The 21708-nt window shown below is 38.3% G+C and overlaps 1 protein-coding gene across 1 annotated transcript; it reads left to right on the top strand.

The window, feature by feature from the left end:
* The first annotated feature begins 791 nt into the window (after positions 1-791).
* Positions 792-21500, top strand: tars1 (threonyl-tRNA synthetase 1). The gene is made up of 19 exons (XM_083526876.1): positions 792-1004; positions 1344-1418; positions 3092-3282; positions 5489-5612; positions 6241-6362; positions 8050-8167; positions 8272-8336; positions 8906-8984; positions 9073-9219; positions 11660-11758; positions 15859-16025; positions 17024-17186; positions 17386-17523; positions 17679-17756; positions 17838-17938; positions 18239-18343; positions 18537-18609; positions 18695-18809; positions 21208-21500. The coding sequence occupies exons 1-19, from the start codon at positions 945-947 to the stop codon at positions 21354-21356; spliced, it is 2169 nt and encodes a 722-aa protein (XP_083383002.1). The 5' UTR covers positions 792-944; the 3' UTR covers positions 21357-21500.
* Positions 21501-21708: the final 208 nt, after the last annotated feature.

Genomic DNA, 21708 nt, shown 5'->3' with positions numbered 1-21708 from the left:
AGTTCATTAGAAGGATACATGCCACGTTAGATGTGTGTTCCTCTTAGTTAACCAGTAAGTGAAATAAATATGCTGTTCTAAAACACAGTTTTGTAATTAAATGTGATCTAAAGCATTTCCTAAAACTTTTTTTTTTATTTACATTATAGGCTACCAAAAAACAAAAAGGAAAGAACGGCAGTAAGTTTATAATATGACAAGGGAATGTCTATTATTTCTTTTCCAGACATTATTACATTAACAACAGTGAAGAATTAACATTACAAGAGGTTTTATTTATTTATTGGTTTATTATTATTTTTTAAACAGAAAATATAACTAACAAAACGTCATAGTCTAGTTGGAAGGCTGAGGAACACGTCAGTACAGATCAAGTTCTCTTTATCAAATAGATAAATAATAGATAAATGATTATTTGTTTTGTTTTTGAGTAGGGGGCAAAACCACTTTCACAGTAAATTGTAGTTTAGAAGAAAGACCAATCAGTGTTATTTATATTAATTATATTATAATATATAATATTAATATTTTTGGATATCGCAAAAAAGGGATCTCCATTTAATAATATAATATTTAGAATATTGTTACTGATTCTTTGCGTAGTATTATTAATATTATAATAAAGCAACTCGATGCCTGGCGTCAATTTGTTGCATCATTCCACAGCGACGTGATGTTCCAATTTCCGGAAACCTCATTGGCTGAAATGTGTGGTCAGATGGCAGAAGAGCCCGCCCATTGCAACATTAAAATGTCTTACTATTCGCGGAGGGTGCTGTCAGTCAAAAGAAAACCCCGCCCACAAAATCACTGTTACGTCAGCATGGGTGCCTGTGACCTGGCCATATCCGGGAGGCTGTGTGCCGGCTTAGTGTATCAAGACGTTACAAAAGGAGCGTAAGGAGCGTATATTTGTGTTGCTGAGTTGTTTTATTATTGAGAGAATGACGGAAGTGTCCATTACTGATCAGATGCAGGAGCTCAAAGTGAAAGAAGGGAAGCAGGTATTGTTCTATATTAAAGCTAACTATCGTAATATTGTTAGCTTGTTCGCTAACTAGCTTGTGGTTGGGTTTTGAGTGCCATGCTGTCAAACTGTTCATGCTAGTAATCAGCGATCTCTAAATTCCCCATAAGCCAATTATTCTAACATAACAAAAATGAGTGAATTATTTCTGTGGTGTAAATGAATGACTAGGTTTATAGTTCTGGTTAATACTGTACATGTGGGACCATGTTTGTATTAATTCTTCTTGTAATTAGTACCAGCAGTTTAAGAACCTATGGTGCTTTCAGCAATGAGAGGTGAAGCCGCAGACTGACATTCTGTTTATCTTTATCAGGGCAAGACAGCAGGCAGTGGTGATGGAGGGAAGAAGAAGAGCAAAGCAGCTGGAGACGCAGGGGGTCTATCTGAGGTAGGGTTTCTTGGGAATTTGGGGCAGAACTGGCCATCCGCCCCCCCCCCCCGTCCTCTTCATTCATTTTCTTTATTTACCTCCCCGTCCTCTTCATTTCCCTCCCCGTCCCCGTCCTCTTCATTTCCCTCCCTGTCCCCGTCCTCTTCATTTCCCTCCCCGTCCTCTTTTCCTTTTCCCCATCCTCTTCATTTCCCCCTTCTTCTTCATCATTTCCTTATCCTTCACATCCTTTTCTCCCTTAACAGCATATTTATTTTTTATCACAAACCATCAGTGGTGCACAGTAGGGAAGTAAAAGGTATTAGTTTCTGTAAGTGGCTTTTTTTTCCACGTATCTGTACTTTACTAAAATATTTCTATTTGAGGGAGACTTAACTTCGCTACATTTCAAAGTCAGATATCTTACTTTGTACTAAACTACATTTGTCGTTCCTTTTAATTTATGCGCGGATTAAAAACATCATTCAACAGCAAGCAGAACATTTTGAGAGCAATAAATGATGGAAGAATCTCTTGACTCCAACTTGCCACAACACCTGTGGCCTTATTTGCTAGATTGTTTTTAAATTATTTTTTACTTTTTTTGATATACATGTATTGTATATCGGCTTTGGCAAAATATCTGATCCACTCACATAATTAATGATAGGAATGTGTGTTACGTTGACTTACACAACTCTTGTCATGGACTGCTTTCAATTAATAACTTGTTTGCCAAGTCTGAAATAGATTCTTAATTTGGTTTGCTGTCACACTGTGCGTGATTCTTCGAATCGTAACTGATTTCACATATTCACTGTTCAGGTAAACATTAATCCAAAACATATCCTGCCACGTGCACATAAAAAGCCTTAATATCACCTGAATAAAGAGTTATTACTATGTGGAATAAATAGTATTAGACACATATGGGTTAAAAACATGCTGTGTTTTGCACCCTGCCTTTGTTTACTTTTTATAGGCAGATTTTGCAGACAGTAGGTTTTTGAGTATGTGGCCTTTTGTACATGTTTTGGACATTAATGATGGTGGTTTAGGGCTGGGGCAGTATTTGCTCATTCTGTTGTTCTTGATTTGTTCAAGATTCAGAGTAATATCTTCCTTTTGTCTCATTCCTGTTCTGCATATTAAATTTAAACGCCTGATGAAACGATGTTTTCCTCACACTACAGAACTGTATTTTCAACTTTGGGATTCAACTAAAGGCTTCCACAAGGTCATGTGACCTAAATCATGCCCTACATTGTAACTGCTGACTAAATATAGACTATTTAGACTATAAATGTTTATGTATACCTGAATCGCAATCTGTCTCCTACCAGCGTGTTTTACTAAATTCTTTTTTTTTTTTTTTTTTTTTTTTTTTTTTTTTTTTTACTTACACTGAATCATATGGATTTTCTTTTTTTTTTTTTTTTTTTTTTTGTTGTGCACCACTGAAATGGGCAATTTATTGATATAAAAGTTTTTTATATATTCTGTTGTCAAATTGAGTATTTTGGCTTGTCAAATTTTATATCCTAATAAATTGTAGCAGTCGTTCCATATGCATGGCTGATTTCCGTTTTATTTGCACTAATACCATTATACAGAGTACCAGTAAAAATTTTTTAAATAATGTATCTTAACAAAAATCATATTCGAATGATAAATTCTATTTCCTTGTGCAGATGAATCCTCAACCACGATATATAGAAGACCGTCTGGTTTTGTACAGCAAGCTAAAGGCTGAACACGATGCTCTGATGGCTGAAAAAGCTGAGAAGGAGAGCAAGCCGATCAAGATCACCCTGCCCGACGGGAAAGTGGTGGACGGCGAGTCCTGGAAAACCACGCCGTACCGCGTTGCCTGCGGCATCAGGTCAGTTCTACACAACCAATCACCAATGTGTTTGCCTGTTTTTCCGGCTTTTCTATTTCTCATCAGTGAATCATGAAAGTCTGGTTTCTGCTTCTGCATTGTTCATGATATTTGCTAATGGACAGCGCTGACGAAGAAAGACTTGATTATTAATGGACGCAAGATGAAGGCTGATTGATGAAAAAGCCAATTAACTGAAATGAGGAAGGATGCAGTGTTGCTCATTCGCTTTAGGCAATGAAGGAATTTGCTTCTGGCAGTGAGGGGAAACATGCGCTGTTTTATATAAAAAAATAAAAAATAAATAAAAAAGGGACACATGTACAATCTTTTTTCAAAACCCCCCAAAAAACCCCTACTTTAGTGGATTACTGATCATTTAATTAGTGGTCATTAGTGGTATCTTTTGTCTATTGGGTATTGTTTCCGATCGCTCCCATAAGCATGTAAACGAAAAGCATTTCGAAAGCAGAATTGTTTTTGTTAGAGAAATGCGAACCACATTATAGCAAAATGGTGCACATATTATAGTCAGCATAGCATCTTTTTTATTCTATCCACTTTAAATATATATTTTATGTAATAATAATCAAGATTTTCCACTCAAATTTGCTGAGGGGCTGCGAACTTTTGCGTGTGTCAGACACAATCTAGAGAATTAATGAACTGAAATACTAAATTCATACCAAATGCTTTAGTGAATGTGAGCTCAGTATTCAAAAGCAATTGACAAGTAGTCTCGAGGCTGCATATCACACAGCCCTTGTTTAACAGGTCATGCCTCTTCTTTTTACTTGTGCATGAAGCAGCCGGATTACACAAGACACAAAGTGTGAGTGCAACATACACGCAAGAACAAAGCCGCTGCCTCTTTTTTTCCTTTAAAAAAAATTTAAAATAAAAAAATCATTCATTCATTTAACCGTTTTTTTTTTTTTTTTTTTTTGCTTAGATGGACGGATGACCTCAAGTATTACAAATTCACTATTCACATACTGACAATGAGAGGTTTTTAAATACCCCCATGTAGCTGCAGTGTATAGGCAGAAACCTGTAAGACTGTCAATATATGGCAAAGGCACTTGGATACGTTTACAGACACTGACACAGAAGTGTGTATGTGCAAATCAGCGTTTAAGACCAACTTATTGTCATTGTATACAATACAGTGATGGTTAGTGATGGGTGACCCAAAGCAACCGAGGACTTTTGAACATTATAGGTGAAATGTAAGCGTTTAAAAACTTTCTTTTGGCTTCTCCCATTAGGGGTCGCCACAGCGGATTATCCGTATTCGTGATCCGCATGTTCGATTTGGCACATGTTTTTTACGCTGGATGCCCTTCCTAACATAACCCTCCCTATTTATCTGGGCTTGGGACCGGCACTAAGAGTGCACTGGCTTGTGCAGCCTTAATGGTTGGGTTCGGTTCCCTGACCGGGAATCGAGCCCGGGCCGCGCGGCGCCGAATCCTAATCACTAGACCACCAGGGAACCCCCAAAAATGTAAGCGTTAAAATATGTAAATTATGATAAGATAAATCGTCCTTTGTCCCACATTGGCGAAATTACCATGTTACAGCAGCAAAGAAGAATGTGCAGATATGAAGCAGAAAAACATTGCAAATTTTATATATATATATATATATATATATATATATATATATATATATATATATATATATATATATATATATATATATATATATACACACCATTGTACAGTTTAAATTGTTATATAAAATTTAGATGATTGTTACTGTTTAAGAAAAAAATTTAAAACAATTTGTGATTTATGATGAGCGGTTCAATAGCAGCACCTCTGATTCTAAAGTGAAATAGCAGCAGGAAGAAAAGACCTTCGGTATCGTTCCTTTAAACACTTAGGATGTAACAGTCTGTCACTGAAGGAGCTTCTCAGAGATGCAGCTGTTTTATACAGGGTGTACTGTGTCCAGGGGCATCCCCAGGACTGAGGTGGCCTTCCTGATCAACTTCAATTAATTAAGACTAAATAAGACAAAGTACAATGTAACATATACAGATTTCTTGATCTAATAATGTTATTAATGTAGAATTAACATACACAAAATCATGTTACTAGACTGGGAGCACCTATTCGCTGCGTCTTGAGCATTTTCATTCATTTCCGTGGTAGAAAACTGAAAACCTATTCTTCCTGTGTTCTTTCAAACTGTCAAACAGCCAAGGCCTTGCTGATAACACGGTGATTGCCAAAGTGAATAACATTGTGTGGGACCTTGACAGACCATTGGAGGAGGACTGCAGTTTGCAGCTTCTCAAGTTTGATGATGAGGAAGCACAAGCAGTAAGTACAAAAATGCTGTTTCGTTCTTTGGAATTTGATTAAAAGCTTTACGCCTGAGTTTCTCTCACCGTTGATTGTAAAATGGCAGGGTTTTGTAGTGTACAAAAATGAAACCAAGATAAATCATGTCCTTTTCCAAAATGCATCATCAAAGAAAATACTTGAATTATTGGTGCATATTGAAATAAAGGACCTCCTATAACTATAAAACATTGTACGCTTCTATTGCAGTAATATCCAGAGAAGAAAGAAATACGCTGATTATTTTTTAGAATCGGTGTTATCGGTTTCAGTCTTTGTATCCTGTAGCATTACAATTTTAGCCCCAAGCATGTTTCAGCATGACACTACCCCTGTGCACATCTTTGAGATACATATGCACATGGTTTGCCCAAGTTGTAATGTTACTCCAACAGTTACTAAATGAGCAAATCCCCACAGCCACGTTCCAAAATGTGGTGTTGAGCCTTCGCGGAGGAGTGAGGGGTATAATTCTAAAAGCTAAGCATGAATAAATCTAGATTGAGATGTTCAACAAGCGCACATGGGAAGATTGGTTATCTGTGCACATACTTTTATTGTATTTATTGTAACATGGTTAATTTACATGAAATGTTTGTTTTTGAAGGTGTACTGGCACTCCAGCGCCCACATTATGGGCGAGGCCATGGAGAGAGTGTACGGAGGCTGCCTGTGTTACGGACCTCCTATAGAGAACGGTTTTTACTACGACATGTACCTGGACAATGAGTGAGTGTGCAACTGATATTTTACTGTATATATGTTTGTATTTGGTAGCATCAGTATCCTTCTTGTGCTTTAGATACAGCTGGTATGAATTATTGATATTTTTTTAGTAAATTATTTTCCTAAAACAATAGAAGATGGCTGTATCCTTTGAATATTTAGTGTTGTCATGTTTGAGTAAGTAGAATAAGATTAATGAGATCTTCCCCAGGGTACAAACAGCAGATTCAGAACCGCCAAGTGGAATTGATGAAATATTTATTACATTTGGTGGTAAATGGTGCGACAGCTGATACGCTTGACTTTCGCGTATACAGAATTGAATTTCTCATGGCCTAGTGAACCTCGCATACACTAGATTCAAGATTCTAGTTTTTTTTTTTTTTTTATTTACGTAGTTATATACTGAATACAACTTGAAGTGAAAATTTTCAACGAGGAAATGTCAAAATATATGGACAAATGTTTGTGGACACATGACCCAGAGACATAGCAGCTGTTTTGAACCTCACAAGCTAAATAAACACAACAAACTCACTATATATTTCAAGGAATATTAATACGCCCCCGCACCCCCCCTCCCAAGTTGCTACGCCTCTAACCTGACCAGTCGTATCTGCATATTGAACACACTTGTTCTACTAGGAACATCATTTAGTCCTTATTTGCTGCCATAATGACCTCCACTCTTCTGAGATGATATTCTACTAGACTTTGAAGTGTGTTGTTTGGATTCAGCCACAAGGACGTTGGCTGATTGGGGCTGATGTAGGGTGAAGGAGCCTGGGCTGCAGTCAGTGTTCCAATGATCCCAAAAATGTTTAGAAATTTTGAGAGCAGAGCTCAATATTAGTCCACTCAAGATCAACCCATGTAAACCATATCTTCATGGTGCTGGCTTTATGCACAGGGGTATCAGCATGCTGGAACGGGTTTTGGTCTCCTAGTTCAAGGGAAGGAAAATGTTAACGCTACCGTGTCTACATTTTTGTGGTATCTGTTTGTGGAGGAACCACAGAGACCTGGAAAAGTCAGGTGTCCCAATACTTTTGTCCATATAGTGTATTTTGTGTAGTATTTATGTGGAAGGGGAATTTAGTCAGATGGTTTAAGAACTAAAAGTTACAGGACTTGGTTTCTGTTCCCTGAGCACAAGGTCAGGCTTTTATTAGTTTAATGAATTCAAATCCGTTGATGGCTGAATATTCAGGACGCACTAAAGAAATGTTTATTTCAAAGACAGATCAGCGGCAGTGTTCAAAGCGATCTCGGGAAAGATGCGTTCTAAACAAATTCATTTGACCTTTTTCTTTAAGGGTGCCATCAAATTAGTGCGACGGGAGAAAATAATAATAATAAGCGCTGTTATTTTTCGAACCGAAAAGCCAATTTTATGCTAACGATATTCTGGGAGATGATTTGACTGTCAAGTTGCGCCTTGTTTATGGTGTAGACGTGTCAGCTGCAGAACAGGCACGCCGAATAAGGTGACTGGTAATAGAGAAAGTTCCTCTGAATGTGGCATCTTGATGTTTGAAATTTCTTTGGGATTTTATTTATTTATTTTTTTAGCTCATGTGTATTCATGATGTGTATTCAACTATTTTCTTCCCCGCTCTCTCTCTCACACACACACACACACACACACACACACACACACACACACACTTACACTCTTACACTCTTACAGAGGCGTATCGAGTAATGACTTCCCCTGTCTGGAGAACCTGTGTAAAAAGATTATCAAGGAGAAGCAGCCCTTTGAGCGGTTGGAGGTTAAGAAGGAGACTCTTCTGGAAATGTTCAAGGTACGAGTTTTACCTTTGACTCGCTCTGGCAGCAGGAGGTGGGAGCTCATGAAAGAAGATAAACTCTCGTTAAGCCCCGATTTGTGCTTCTGTGTCTTCCACAGTACAACAAGTTTAAGTGTAGGATCCTGAACGAGAAAGTTACCACCCCGACGACTACAGTTTACAGGTACGACTTACTACTTCTGTTCACGGTGCCAGTTTAAACTTGCGTAATCGTAATGAGTACCAAGGCATCAGAAGTGCTTTATTATAACAGTGAATTCTGCATGCCAAGGTTTGTATTTAAAATAACATTTCTAATAGCCAGCATGAGAGCGGCTGACCCGTGCATGCAGAGCGCTGCCGGCGAGAGCGCTCATTAAAAATGAACACGAGGTGCGGTGAATTGCACCTTGACTCAAACGCACCGTGCGAATCCTGGTGAAAGGGGAAAAAATGCGTCTGAGCGCTCAGTGCTCACTTCGCTGCTTCACGCCTGCATATACCTTTGTGTAAACACAATTCTCACAGCAGGCTTGAACTCCTCTGAAGGTGTTTTGTATTGTAGGCAGATTATAATTCTCTTTTCGATATTTTTGTGAAGCAGAGCTTGCAGTCTGCTGAGTGAAAAACAGGATTGAGTGAATAAGGACAGTATCAGACTGATTGCCGATGCCAGGGTCAGGCATCACATGAAACATCTGGATGGAGAGCGAATTCTTCTGTTCTGATGTTCTTTTATTTATTCCTCTAAAGGTGTGGGCCCTTGATTGACCTATGTAGAGGACCCCATGTAAGACACACTGGGAAGATCAAGGCCTTGAAGATTCACAAGGTACTCACCCATTCACTCATTTGACATGGATAGATTACATTCTTAATGTATGTGCCTCGTCTTAATTGTAAACTTTGGAAATGTCCAGAATTCGTCCACTTATTGGGAAGGCAAGGCGGACATGGAGACCTTGCAGCGCGTTTACGGCATCTCCTTTCCCGACCCTAAGATGCTGAAGGAGTGGGAGAAATTCCAAGAAGAGGCCAAGAACAGAGACCACCGTAAACTGGGACGGGTATGGACACGGATATGCAGATCCGGCCTTTTCTATTCAATCCAGTCTAATTTATTGTCTATTTATCATACAGAATTTAAATTTTTTGTACATAAACAGTGGAAATATGCAAAGACACATGTTCTACTAGAGCTGGATAATGAGGTGATATGAATATTTCTATCAATTAGCGAAACAGATGTTTTGATATGACTAACTGCATCGTTGCAGTGTGGCTGATTGGACAATAAGGATAATTTTTGTCCCGGCTGTTGAATTTGTTGTTGGGATTGTTGAATTTTATAGACCATAAAGTTTGTATCATAGCTTGAAAATCGCATTAGGTATTGTGCATGACTGATTGCAGAGTTGTAAAAAAAATATCTACCCTGAGATGATCCTATGTTTGTCTTATCCTATGTTTATACACGTTTCATGTTCCACGCTATAAAAGAAATGACATGGTTTAGAGCCGTTTTGATGATACTGGATGGAACATTTCTGATTAATGTAGCGCTGCAATATCGGGCAACTTGCGTGAATATAATGTTGGTTTTTGGAAGTGGGAGGATATCAAATACCAGTACCTAAAGCAGGGTAAAAAAGGTAAATTAGTCTAAAAGAATGAATGGTGTTTCGTAAATAAAATATAGGGGGATACATTAATTGAATGATCTGAGGTACAGTGGTTGTTTTGATTGTTTCCTGCCCTTAAACCTTCCACTCCTCTGTGCCCACACACACACCACCACCGGCTCGTCTGTGGTGTACAAATGGTTGGAGACCCTTGGAAATTATGGTGCATACCTATAATATTTGGATAATTGGATTATTGAATCATTTGCATTATTGGATTGCTGTAGCCAGTTCAGGTCACTTTTAAGGTGATATGAGCTGAATGTTTGAACTAAGGCTGCAGCTATCAATAATTATAATGAAGTATTCTACCGATTAGTCCATCGATTAATCGAGTAATCTGATAAAGTACTTTTGCTTCATTAAAGAGCAGCACTAAATATACAAGGAAAATATAAGACGGGTTTCTTAAAATAAACAAGTAATTTGTTTCCTTTTTAGAAAAATTTACACTTTTGATTGCTGATATTGCAGTCTGTGAAAACTGAACCCATTTAGTGCATTAAATTTCCATATTTAAGTAAAGTGCATAATACAAATATATAGATAAAAAGATGAAATACAAATATATATATATATATATATATATATATATATATATATATATATATATATATATATATATATATATATATATATATATATATATATATTTATTACTTTAAAAAAGGTAAACGCGTCGTATTCTTTGTTTTCGTTTAAAATTATCACAAACTTTTGGAAACTTTCTTTCGTATTCTTTGGCCTGAACCTTCCAGGCATTGTTTTTTTTTCTCGGTTCATCCATTTTTTGTTCTGCAGTCTCTTCTGTGTTTACCTGTCCAGGGGTCTCATTTATAAACTTTGGCCAAACTTTTTTTTTTTTGTGTTAGAGTTACTCGAAGTATCATTTCAGCCCTAATTCTGAACCCTTTTTTCATTAGCCAAAATAAACCAAGAAAACTCAACATAAAAGGAGCTAATGCTAATTATTATGTAGTAGTTACACTGGACATTGCTAGCTAATATTGCCTACTATTTGTATAATTTGTATACACTCAACTGGTTGCTTACATGTGCATGAAGCTGAATTTAATTCTGAATATTTGTATTAGCTGATTATTTGCAGTGTGGGTTAACATAAGGATAATTTTAGTTGCCATGGGAGCGGTTGGCTTTGAGCAAAACACCTCACACAGTGTTTGGGCAATCTCAAAAAAAGCTCAGGCAGTATATAATTTCTTGTGGTTGCATGTGTGTACGATTGAATCAGTTTTTCTCCAGCTGTTAAGATTAAAGGGGTATTTTATTGAGCACCCCCCCATGAACTTCTAGCTTTTCTAGTATGCAGTCACCCTCAGCAGGACTAGATTTAGTGTTTGTGAGGAATGATGGCTGTTCGAAATTAAACAGTTTTGATAGATTGTTGATAAACCAGACACGAAGCCCGGACGTGATAAGGAGTAAAGAGTATTCCTGGAGTGATAATGACTCTGGCTGCAAGCTGGCCACGCTTTCAGTATCGCTCCAGTGTACGGAGAATCCCAGTGCTCCTATGTGCTCTCTGTTAACTAGCAGCAAGGCCAGGGGGTAAAGCTGGCAGATGTCTGTCTCCTTAATGTGCCATCTGCCAGGGAGCACACCGATGGGCACAAGGGGAGCGCTTTGTCACAGCTAAAGTGAGAGTAAAGATCAGAAGCCCGAGCATTTTGCCTGTTATTCCCCTTAGATTTGTTATTTTGTTAGGTCTTCTTGTGCCACTGTTGTTTGTCTCTTTCTCATGCAATCTTTGTGTCTTGAATGCAGACAATCTCACAGACACGCTGTTGTTGTTTCTTGTTTCCAGGAACAAGACTTGTTTTTCTTCCATGATCTCAGCCCTGGAAGCTGCTTCTTCCTCCCAAAGGGAGCCTACATCTACAACACACTGGTGGAGTTTATAAGGGTAAGCTCACTCTCCGGGAATTGCAGTGTAGAAAACACCACAAGGAGTTGTTCTTCTAAACAAATCAAAGTTTCCAGGAATATTATATGTACTGTTACTGTTCAAATGGACCAATTTAGGTTAATTTAATAAGGCAAGCGATGAATCCTGAATTATTCCAAAATAACTGCAACATACAGCTTGTCGAATGGGAGAGTTTAATCGATTGAAGGTAAGATAGGTGTGTACATCACTATAATTACGGTCACTACATTAGCATTTTTTCAAGGGAAATGGTTGCAGGGTCATTCAAGCTCGGAATAACTAACCTATCACCGTAATTTCGCACATTCCCTGTATGAGTTATACTGAATATACACTGCTTGGCCAAAAGAAACAATGCATACCGTATATATTTTATATTGCTTCAATACATTTCTGCAATGTCACATTAATTTCTGTTCAGAGTTTCATTAAATGATTGGGAAAGTCAGGCCTCAGTGAGTAGCTGTCTCTAGCACATACTAAAGATTTTCAATGGGGATAAGGTCAGGACTCTGCAGATGCCAGTCCATGCTTCCTGAGGCACTCTCACTATTTTGACCCAGATGAGTCCTGGCATTGTTATCTTTAAATATTCCTGTGTGATCAGGGAAAAACAATCCATTATTTGAAAAACCTGGACGTTCAGTATATACAAGTACTCAGCTGACTTAATTTTTTGGACTTAGACCTGACCAACTGAAGCAATCCCAGATTATAACAATTCTCCAACAGGCATGTACAGTAGGCATTGGGCATGATCTTACACCTCTAGAACAGGGAAAATTGGCACTCATCAGGCAATATGACTTCTTTCCAATACTCCAAAACAGAGTATTTAGAAGTTTTATTCCCCCAGCCGATAAGTGGATTCCTTAAGGCTACACAGCTGTTTATCTCACCAAATGATTGCAATCATGATTATTTGAGATTTGTATTTTTGACCCACATTTCTTCCCTGAAGATGAGATTTTTTTCAGGTTTTATAAAAGCAGTGGACAGTTTAACCCAATTTTCGGTTTCTTTGCTTGAGGCAGACTAATAATTTGACCCTTCAGAAACATCTTTTCTACAGCCACAGAATAGAAACATGGCAACTAGTTAAACAACCAGCTGAAACATATTAATCACTGCAGTAATTATTCAGTGGAAGACTCTTGTTATTTGCTTAGCTTAATCCAGGTGGTGACTTTTCTTTGGCCAGGCAGTTAATATTATATTTTAATGGCCCTAAAGGCTGTTCATACTGGACTAAAACCAGTTATCGTCATTCTAAATCCCACTTTAACCTTTAAACCACTTTTAATGTTTCACACTCCAATTCCTAAGCAGGGTTCAACCGCTTTTTACAAGGTTATGAAACCCTGCCCTGAAGCAGCTTTGGCACCGCATTTGTGGTGTTAACGCTGCATTGTGGTGCCAAACGTGTGCAGTGTGAAACGTTAGAATGTTGCAGATGCTTAGCAACAGGTACCCAATGAGAAGGTGCCTCATGAAACATGCTTTGCACAGTCACAGAAACCCGGCGTGCTAACAGTAGTTGCCTTGTTTGAGGTAAAAAATTAAAATAATAATACAAAAATTGTCAAATTGTGGTTTTATTTCCTTTCTGCCTTTTAGCAGGTTTTAAATAGATGGTTTTACTTGGACACTTTTTACCCCCATTTTTAATGATGTTAAAACGTGTGACAAACATTTGCACATTTGTATTTATCCACTCATGGTGCTTGGCCTTGCAAATATTTACATAAGAATGTTAATCTTGGATTTAGGAATGTACAGCACAAAACATCAGATTTTAAATACCCAGAATTCATTGTTCGAGTATGAGCACGGAGATGTGAAAACAAAAATTTTAAACTCAGGAATTCATTAACCCAGACTTTAGAATGACCCGGGGTTAACTATAAGACTTGGGAAAAGCCCTCTAGAGTCAAGAGAAATAATACGATTTATAATTGCAGTTTTCTGAATGAAAATTAATCAACTGCCGATTTGTTAGTGTAGAAGAATGTTAAAAGATTTACAGTATGCAATATTAATCTTTTTATACGTTAATTTATTTATTATATTTCTGTCATCAGCACAATCAACAATCATCGCTGTGGGAGATGTATATATTTTCCTGTATTACCTGCTTTACAAGCAGCTTTTATTGTACTACAAGGATTCTCATACTGTCACTGGAAATGCAGTCACCCCTATGATCATTTGGGTCCTTTTGTGTGTGATTAAGTGCGTAAACCGATTGTTTATCCACACATGGCAGAAAGAGGCAACACCAGCCTATATGATGTTTTAAAAATGTCTCATTTTTAATCGTCATTGTAACGCCATATACCTGACCTTAACAATACTCTGGGTTTTTAACTTTAACTTGTGGTTTCCTTCTTGTTCCCCTTTAATGCTCGTTCATATACAGTGAGGAAAATAAGTATTTGAACACCCTGCTATTTTGCAAGTTCTCCCACTTAGAAATCATGGAGGGGTCTGAAATTGTCATCGTAGGTGCATGTCCACTGTGAGAGACATAATCTAAAAAAAAAAATCCAGAAATCACAATATATGATTTTTTAACAATTTATTTGTATGATACAGCTGCAAATAAGTATTTGAACACCTGAGAAAGTCAATGTTAATATTTGGTACAGTAGCCTTTGTTTGCAATTACAGAGGTCAAACGTTTCCTGTAGTTTTTCACCAGGTTTGCACACACTGCAGGAGGGATTTTGGCCCACTCCTCCACACAGATCTTCTCTAGATCAGTCAGGTTTCTGGCCTGTCACTGAGAAACATGGAGTTTAAGCTCTCTCCAAGCATTCTCTATTGGGTTTAGGTCTGGAGACTGGCTAGGCCACGCCAGAACCTTGATATGCTTCTTACAGAGCCACTCCTTGGTTATCCTGGCTGTGTGCTTCGGGTCATTGTCATGTTGGAAGACCCAGCCTCGACCCATCTTCAATGCTCTAACTGAGGGAAGGAGGTTGTTCCCCAAAATCTCGCAATACATGGCCCCGGTCATCCTCTCCTTAATACAGTGCAGTCGCCCTGTCCCATGTGCAGAAAAACACCCCCAAAGCATGATGCTACCACCCCCATGCTTCACAGTAGGGATGGTGTTCTTGGGATGGTACTCATAATTCTTCTTCCTCCAAACACGTTTAGTGGAATTATGACCAAAAAGTTCTATTTTGGTCTCATCTGACCACATGACTTTCTCCCATGACTCCTCTGGATCATCCAAGTGGTCATTGGCAAACTTAAGACATGCCTGGACATGTGCTGGTTTAAGCAGGGGAACCTTCCGTGCCATGCATGATTTCAAACCATGACGTCTTAGTGTATTACCAACAGTAATCTTGGAAACGGTGGTCCCAGCTCTTTTTTTAGGTCACTGACCAGCTCCTCCCGTGTAGTTCTGGGCTGAATTCTCACCTTCCTTGGGATTACTGAGACCTCACGAGGTGAGATCTTGCATGGAGCCCCAGTCCGAGGGAGATTGACAGTCATGTTTAGCTTCTTCCATTTTCTAATGGTTGCTCCCACAATAGACCTTTTTTCACCAAGCTGCTTGGCAATTTCCCCCGTAGCCGTTTCCAGCCTTGTGAAGGTGTACAATTTTGTCTCTAGTGTCTTTGGACAGCTCTTTGGTCTTGGCCATGTTAGTAGTTGGATTCTTACTGATTGTATGGGGTGGACAGGTGTCTTTATGCAGCTAACGACCTCAAACAGGTGCATCTAATTTAGGATAATAAATGTAGTGGAGGTGGACATTTTAAAGGCAGACTAACAGGTCTTGGGGGTCAGAATTCTAGCTGATAGACAGGTGTTCAAATACTTATTTGCAGCTGTATCATACAAATAAATAGTTTAAAAATCATATATTGTGATTTCTGGATATTTTTTTTAGATTATGTCTCTCACAGTGGACATGCACCTACGATGACAATTTCAGACCCTCCATGATTTCTAAGTGGGAGAACTTGCAAAATAGCAGGGTGTTCAAATACTTATTTTCCTCACTGTAAGTGTTAATTGTTGCAGAACAATTGTGTATATGTCATATTTCTGCATCACAGAGTGAATACAGGAAGAGGGGCTTCCAGGAAGTGGTCACTCCAAACGTCTACAACAGCAAACTCTGGCAGACTTCAGGCCACTGGCAGCACTACAGTGAGAACATGTTCTCCTTTGAGGTGGAGAAAGAGACCTTTGCTCTTAAACCCATGAACTGCCCTGGACATTGGTAAGATGTTCTCCCTTTTATATACAGTTCTAATACACTTTGAGAACTACTTGGTTCATGAAAACATGCTAATATGGTAGTGAGTGTTAAATAAACTGTGACGTGGTGCAATTCCAAAGCATGGCTTGAAACCTTTACTTTAGGTTACCCAACTAGAGGTCGGCCGATATGGGTTTTTCTATGGTCGATGCCAATATTTAGAGATCAGGCCAGCCGATGGCCAATATATGATGCCCATTAATTAATAAGATGTGATGAGAACTATAAGACTATATTAAAAATGAAGGATAAGAACTTAAAGCCCGGGACACACCATGTCGGGGGCAGTTTTGAGCGTCGGTCGGACTACGTCAGCTGTTTTTCGCCTGATTCTGCGTGTTGAATTGGAGGCAGAGCTTGTCGGTGAGAAAGAGAACACCGACTGGCTGCTCACCTTAGCGAATAAGCACACGAGAAAAAATAGAACACGCTTGTTGTCATTCTTATACTTGTCTTTGCAACTTAGCAGACATTATAGGGAAGAAAAAGCTTCACGAATCTTGCTTTACTGTATATATTGACAGTTATAGCTTTTCCGGTTTCCCTGCTTGGATCCAGAATACACACTACTGCCACCTGTGGGTATGGAATAGTTATGTTCCTTCAAACAAGTGCAGAACGTACATGCACGGGTCTGTCGATCAGCCTAATAATCGGCCTAATTTGCAACACAATTGGCCTATTATTTCAAAAATGCAAAAACCTCTATATCCAATATTATAAACGTAAAATCAGCAAACTGACGGTGAGAAATCCTCCACAGCCGTTACGCTAATCCACAGTTGAGTTTCTCAGGCGGTGTGTCATATCTCAAACCCTACTGGCTATCGTGAAATCACAGCATGTTATGGAAATGCATCAATTCGCGGAATTAAATCCCAGCTGTCAAGTTATTTCATGGGCACTTTAACATTAGGATGTGCAGTTTTATCTCAATCTGTTTATTTATGTCCATGCAGTCTGATGTTCGATCATTGGCCCCGTTCCTGGAGGGAACTGCCACTGCGTCTGGCTGATTTTGGCGTGCTCCACCGCAACGAGCTCTCCGGAGCTCTGACCGGACTTACCCGTGTCCGCCGCTTCCAACAGGACGACGCGCACATCTTCTGCGCTATGGACCAGGTGAGGAGCTTTCTGTCATTTAGAATCACTTACATATACATCGAACTGGAGCTTTAATGATCAGAATGAAAACAGTTAATACATGAAACTGAAATAATTAAACGCGATGGAACGCAGCATTAATATATATATATATGATATGATATATTTTACTATTTCTAATCATTTAATAATAATCACATTTTTTTTACATGTTTAGATTGAATCAGAGATTAAAGGTTGTCTGGAGTTCCTGCGTGCAGTGTATGAGGTCTTCGGCTTCACCTTCAAACTGAACCTCTCCACCAGACCAGAGAAGTTCCTCGGGGAGCCAGAAGTTTGGGATCAGGCTGAGAAGGTAATCTGGATTTCAACTTTTTTCCCCGTTTTACATTGTTTACTTGTGTACTACCAGAACTCTTACAAACCAGCCAAGTTTAAAAGACTGGACACTAAACTTTTGTGGTGGTGCAGATCTCTGAATGAGGTTTCTTTCTTATTTTGGTTTATCAGCAACTAGAAAACAGTCTAAATGAGTTTGGGGAGAAGTGGATATTAAACCCTGGAGATGGTGCTTTCTACGGACCAAAGGTAAAAAAAAGAGCCAAAGTCTTCCAAAATGATTTATTCTGTAAATTACCTGACCACCTACTCTTATTTTCAATTTGGCAGATTGACATTCAGATCAAGGATGCCATTGGAAGATACCACCAGTGTGCCACCATCCAGCTTGACTTCCAGCTTCCCATCCGCTTCAATCTAACTTTCGTCAGGTAAGTCCCATGCTGTGGATTTTTTCCTCAGTATTATCGTCTCTGTGTCTTTACTGTATTGTCTTAATGTACAAACGTAACCAATACAACAGTGCCACCTAGTGCTTATATGTCTACATTACATTAATTTGCGACATAAGGTATTTGCATATTTTTTTTAGTATTTACATGTTCTTCTCCTGCTGTGTAAGAAACTGTTTTATATTATAGATTGATATATGTAAAGCACAAATATAATCTAAACAATAAAGCAATTTTGTTGACTGAATTCGTCAACCACTTTGTCATCTGTCTCTGTAGCCATGATGGAGATGATAAGAAGAGGCCAGTGATTATTCACAGAGCTATTTTGGGCTCGGTTGAGAGGATGATTGCCATCTTGACGGAGAACTATGGTGGCAAATGGTATGTCTAAATGAAACTAATCCTTTTTATTTTCTTAAAGTAACACTGCATTGCAATAAATAATGGGTTAATCATTATCATGTGGCACAGGTAGTGCTAATATTCTGATATTCCAACAACGAGCTGTTTTCACACATTGTAATTTTGTAGTGTTGACTTAATCTTTCTTATTTTTTCTGTCATTTATTCCTAGGCCTTTGTGGCTTTCTCCAAGTCAGGTGATGGTTGTGCCTGTTGGACCGACCTGTGAGGATTATGCCCAAAGGGTGAGGCTGGTACCATTAAACTGCAGCACATAGAAAGCTGCACTAGTGGCTAACACTAATGTGTTTTTTGTTTTTTTCTGTTCAGGTGCAAAAAGAGTTTCACAATGCAGGCTTGATGACCGATGTAGATCTGGATCAAGGCTGCACTCTGAACAAGAAGATCAGAAATGCACAGTTGGCTCAGTATAACTTTATTTTAGGTAAGTTCAGACATAATAAACAAGGTGTTGGTTTCTTGACTGGTTAGTTATGTTTGCACACTGGAAAAAGAAAAACCCAAACAAACCAGGAATTGAAACTGTGAGTACAAAGAAAAGTAGGCTTTTTGGATTGTTTGACAAAGTGTCTTAAAAATGAAGTAGTGATGCATGCCAGAAAGGATTAGGAGCTCTAATTGTTTTTGTAAAACTTGAATGGAGAAGGTAATGGGCTGGAAAACGGCAAGCCTTCACTAGACTTGTTGTTGTTATTCACCTGTGGCAGATTCTAATACATTTTACTGTTCTCAAAGAATATAGGCATTCGATGGAAACCAGTTTTGTTAGAACGCTGTGTTTATAACGTTACTATGTACTGTGTTGTGAGCTCCCTCTAAAGCTGACTGCAGCCAGGATGGGTTTATGGACCTTCTCGCAGAGCATAGTGTCACAATATAAGATCCTGCAGTAGACTGTAGAATCTCATACTATTACAGTAACTTCTTAACAAACAAAACACAACACAGTCCAAGCAAATGACAAAGAAACCAGATTAAAATAAGAATTGACAATTTCATCCTCTCTGGTGAAAAAAAAGAATTAATAAGCCGTGAGCGGAGCTGCTGTGTTCTCCACCACTCTGATCTCATTGATGCAAATACAGATTCAATCATCAGGCCTGTATTTGAAATGCAAAACACTAAGTGTCATCACTGTTATTAGATAGTAATTATTGCTCTGGTTGGAAAGTTCGTTACTCGGCTAAAAGCGGAAAACGGTCTCTTTTCTGTTCATTTTTATATCTTTTAGCTGGAGATAGTTTTAAGCCTTTCACAATCTGAGAAGTCACTATGTTTAGAATACAGTAGGGCTGTAACTATTCCTTGAAAAATGAGATTACAAAAAAGATGCTTCGTTTAGTCCATTTACTAAACACTAAGCACTGTGTTTCCCATGGACCATTATTACTGACGCACCACTGGTTAAACTCTGGAGCGCTTTGGACAGGTAACATAGAAAACGCTGCAGAATGACAAATGGAGGAACGTGGGGAAAACAGCGAGAAGATGATTCACGCCAATAAACATGACATCAGACCAAATCAATTCAGACGAAAACGTAAAGAAAACATTTTTATAATCTTTATTTATATATAGTTCGGTCAAAATGAGACCTCTTATTTTCTCAAATTTTTTTATTGCACTTTATTTAAAGTCTTTAAAAGCACTTATTAACCGATTAACTGATGCAATAATCGTTAGAATCTGCGATTACTAAAGTATTCGATAGCAGCAGCCCTGGAATACAATGTCGAAAAACATTGTTGAATTTGCATATTTATATGACCGCATGTAGTTCACCATGAATTGTATTATTCTGTTATTTGCTTTATTTTTCCAACCTGTCGAACTAATTAAGTGTGAGCTGGGTTGCGTTGCCATGCTGGCCAAAACACAGAGCAGTCAATATAAATGACACACCAGAAGACTCGCCCCTGCTCAAAGTGAGCGCGTTACTAGAAGCGAAACCAGAGAAAACACAAACGCCTCATTACTATCATGAGTATTTCAACTCGAAGACTGCATAATAATATAAATACCAAAACTAGGGTAAATCAGGCTTCCCACGTAATTGTTAAACAAATGAATGTTTTCTGTGGTCTGATATGAAAAATCTAAAACTTGAGCACTCTTGCAGTGTAATATTTGCTTGGCATTGTTTAACTCTCGATCGTAGACAGTGTGACACATTTCTTCCCAGGATTGTCAGGGTGACTCAGAGCAGCTCATCATTATATAATATTTATGTCCCTGGTTTTAAAAATTTTTCACACGTGTACGAAGAAATACAGACATTTGCATTGCTTCAGGCCAAACTGAAAACTATTTAAGCAGACTTGTTCTTCACAAGACTTGTTTCTGTCATTTATTTCTGATTTATTTCTCTCTCTGTGTGTGTGTGTGTGTGTGTGTGTGTGTGTGTGTGTGTGTGTGTGTGTGTGTGTGTGCGCGAGCGCGCGCGTGCGTGCGTGCACGTGTACGTATTACATACACGTATACACACACACACGCACATCCTTAAACCTTATTTGTTTCCTCCAAACAGCTTTTCATTCCTGGAAGTTGATCTAATCAGTGATGTATTTGTTGTATAAACACATTTTGTTTAGATGTCAGCAGTTGTGAGTCTGGAACAGATTATTTATGAACCCCCTACTCTTGATATTAAACTGGAAGCCGAGAGTCTGATGTGAAACATTTATCCAACACTATACAGTTGTCACTATAATTGTACAACACTGTTGTACACGATATCATACTGTAGTAATCTAGTAGTACAGCAGTCCTATATCCCGACATTTATGCCTTTTTAACGTTTTGTTGCCGATTTTCATTTGCAGTGGTGGGAGAGAAGGAGAAGAGCAGCGACACAGTAAATGTGCGGACGAGAGATAACAAGGTTCACGGGGAAAGAAGTCTGACCGACTGCATGGAGCGCTTGAGACAACTGAAGGCTTCAAGAACCCGCAATGCTGAAGAGGAATTTTAAACACCTCAAAATATGTCATGCTGTTCTGACAAGATGTTTTACATCTCGGATGGGCAAACAAATGCTGGGCCTTTGGGCAAAAATACTCCCAATTAAGAAAATTCATGTGCACGCACGCACATACATACATACGTACATACATACATACATATATATATATATATATATATATATATATATATATATATATATATATATATATATATATATATATATATATATATATCTATATCTATATATATATATATATATATATATATATATATATATATATATATATCAGTTAGATTTTTTTTAATATCCCTCCCTTCAGCTCTATCATGATGATTGTGTGTAAGAATGGGTCGTGTTG

This window comes from Silurus aristotelis (assembly GCF_946808225.1).
Source record: "Silurus aristotelis genome assembly, chromosome: 23".
NCBI lineage: Eukaryota > Metazoa > Chordata > Actinopteri > Siluriformes > Siluridae > Silurus > Silurus aristotelis.
The sequence above is the reverse complement of the archived record's forward strand: the minus strand, read 5'-3'. Positions and strand labels throughout refer to the sequence as shown.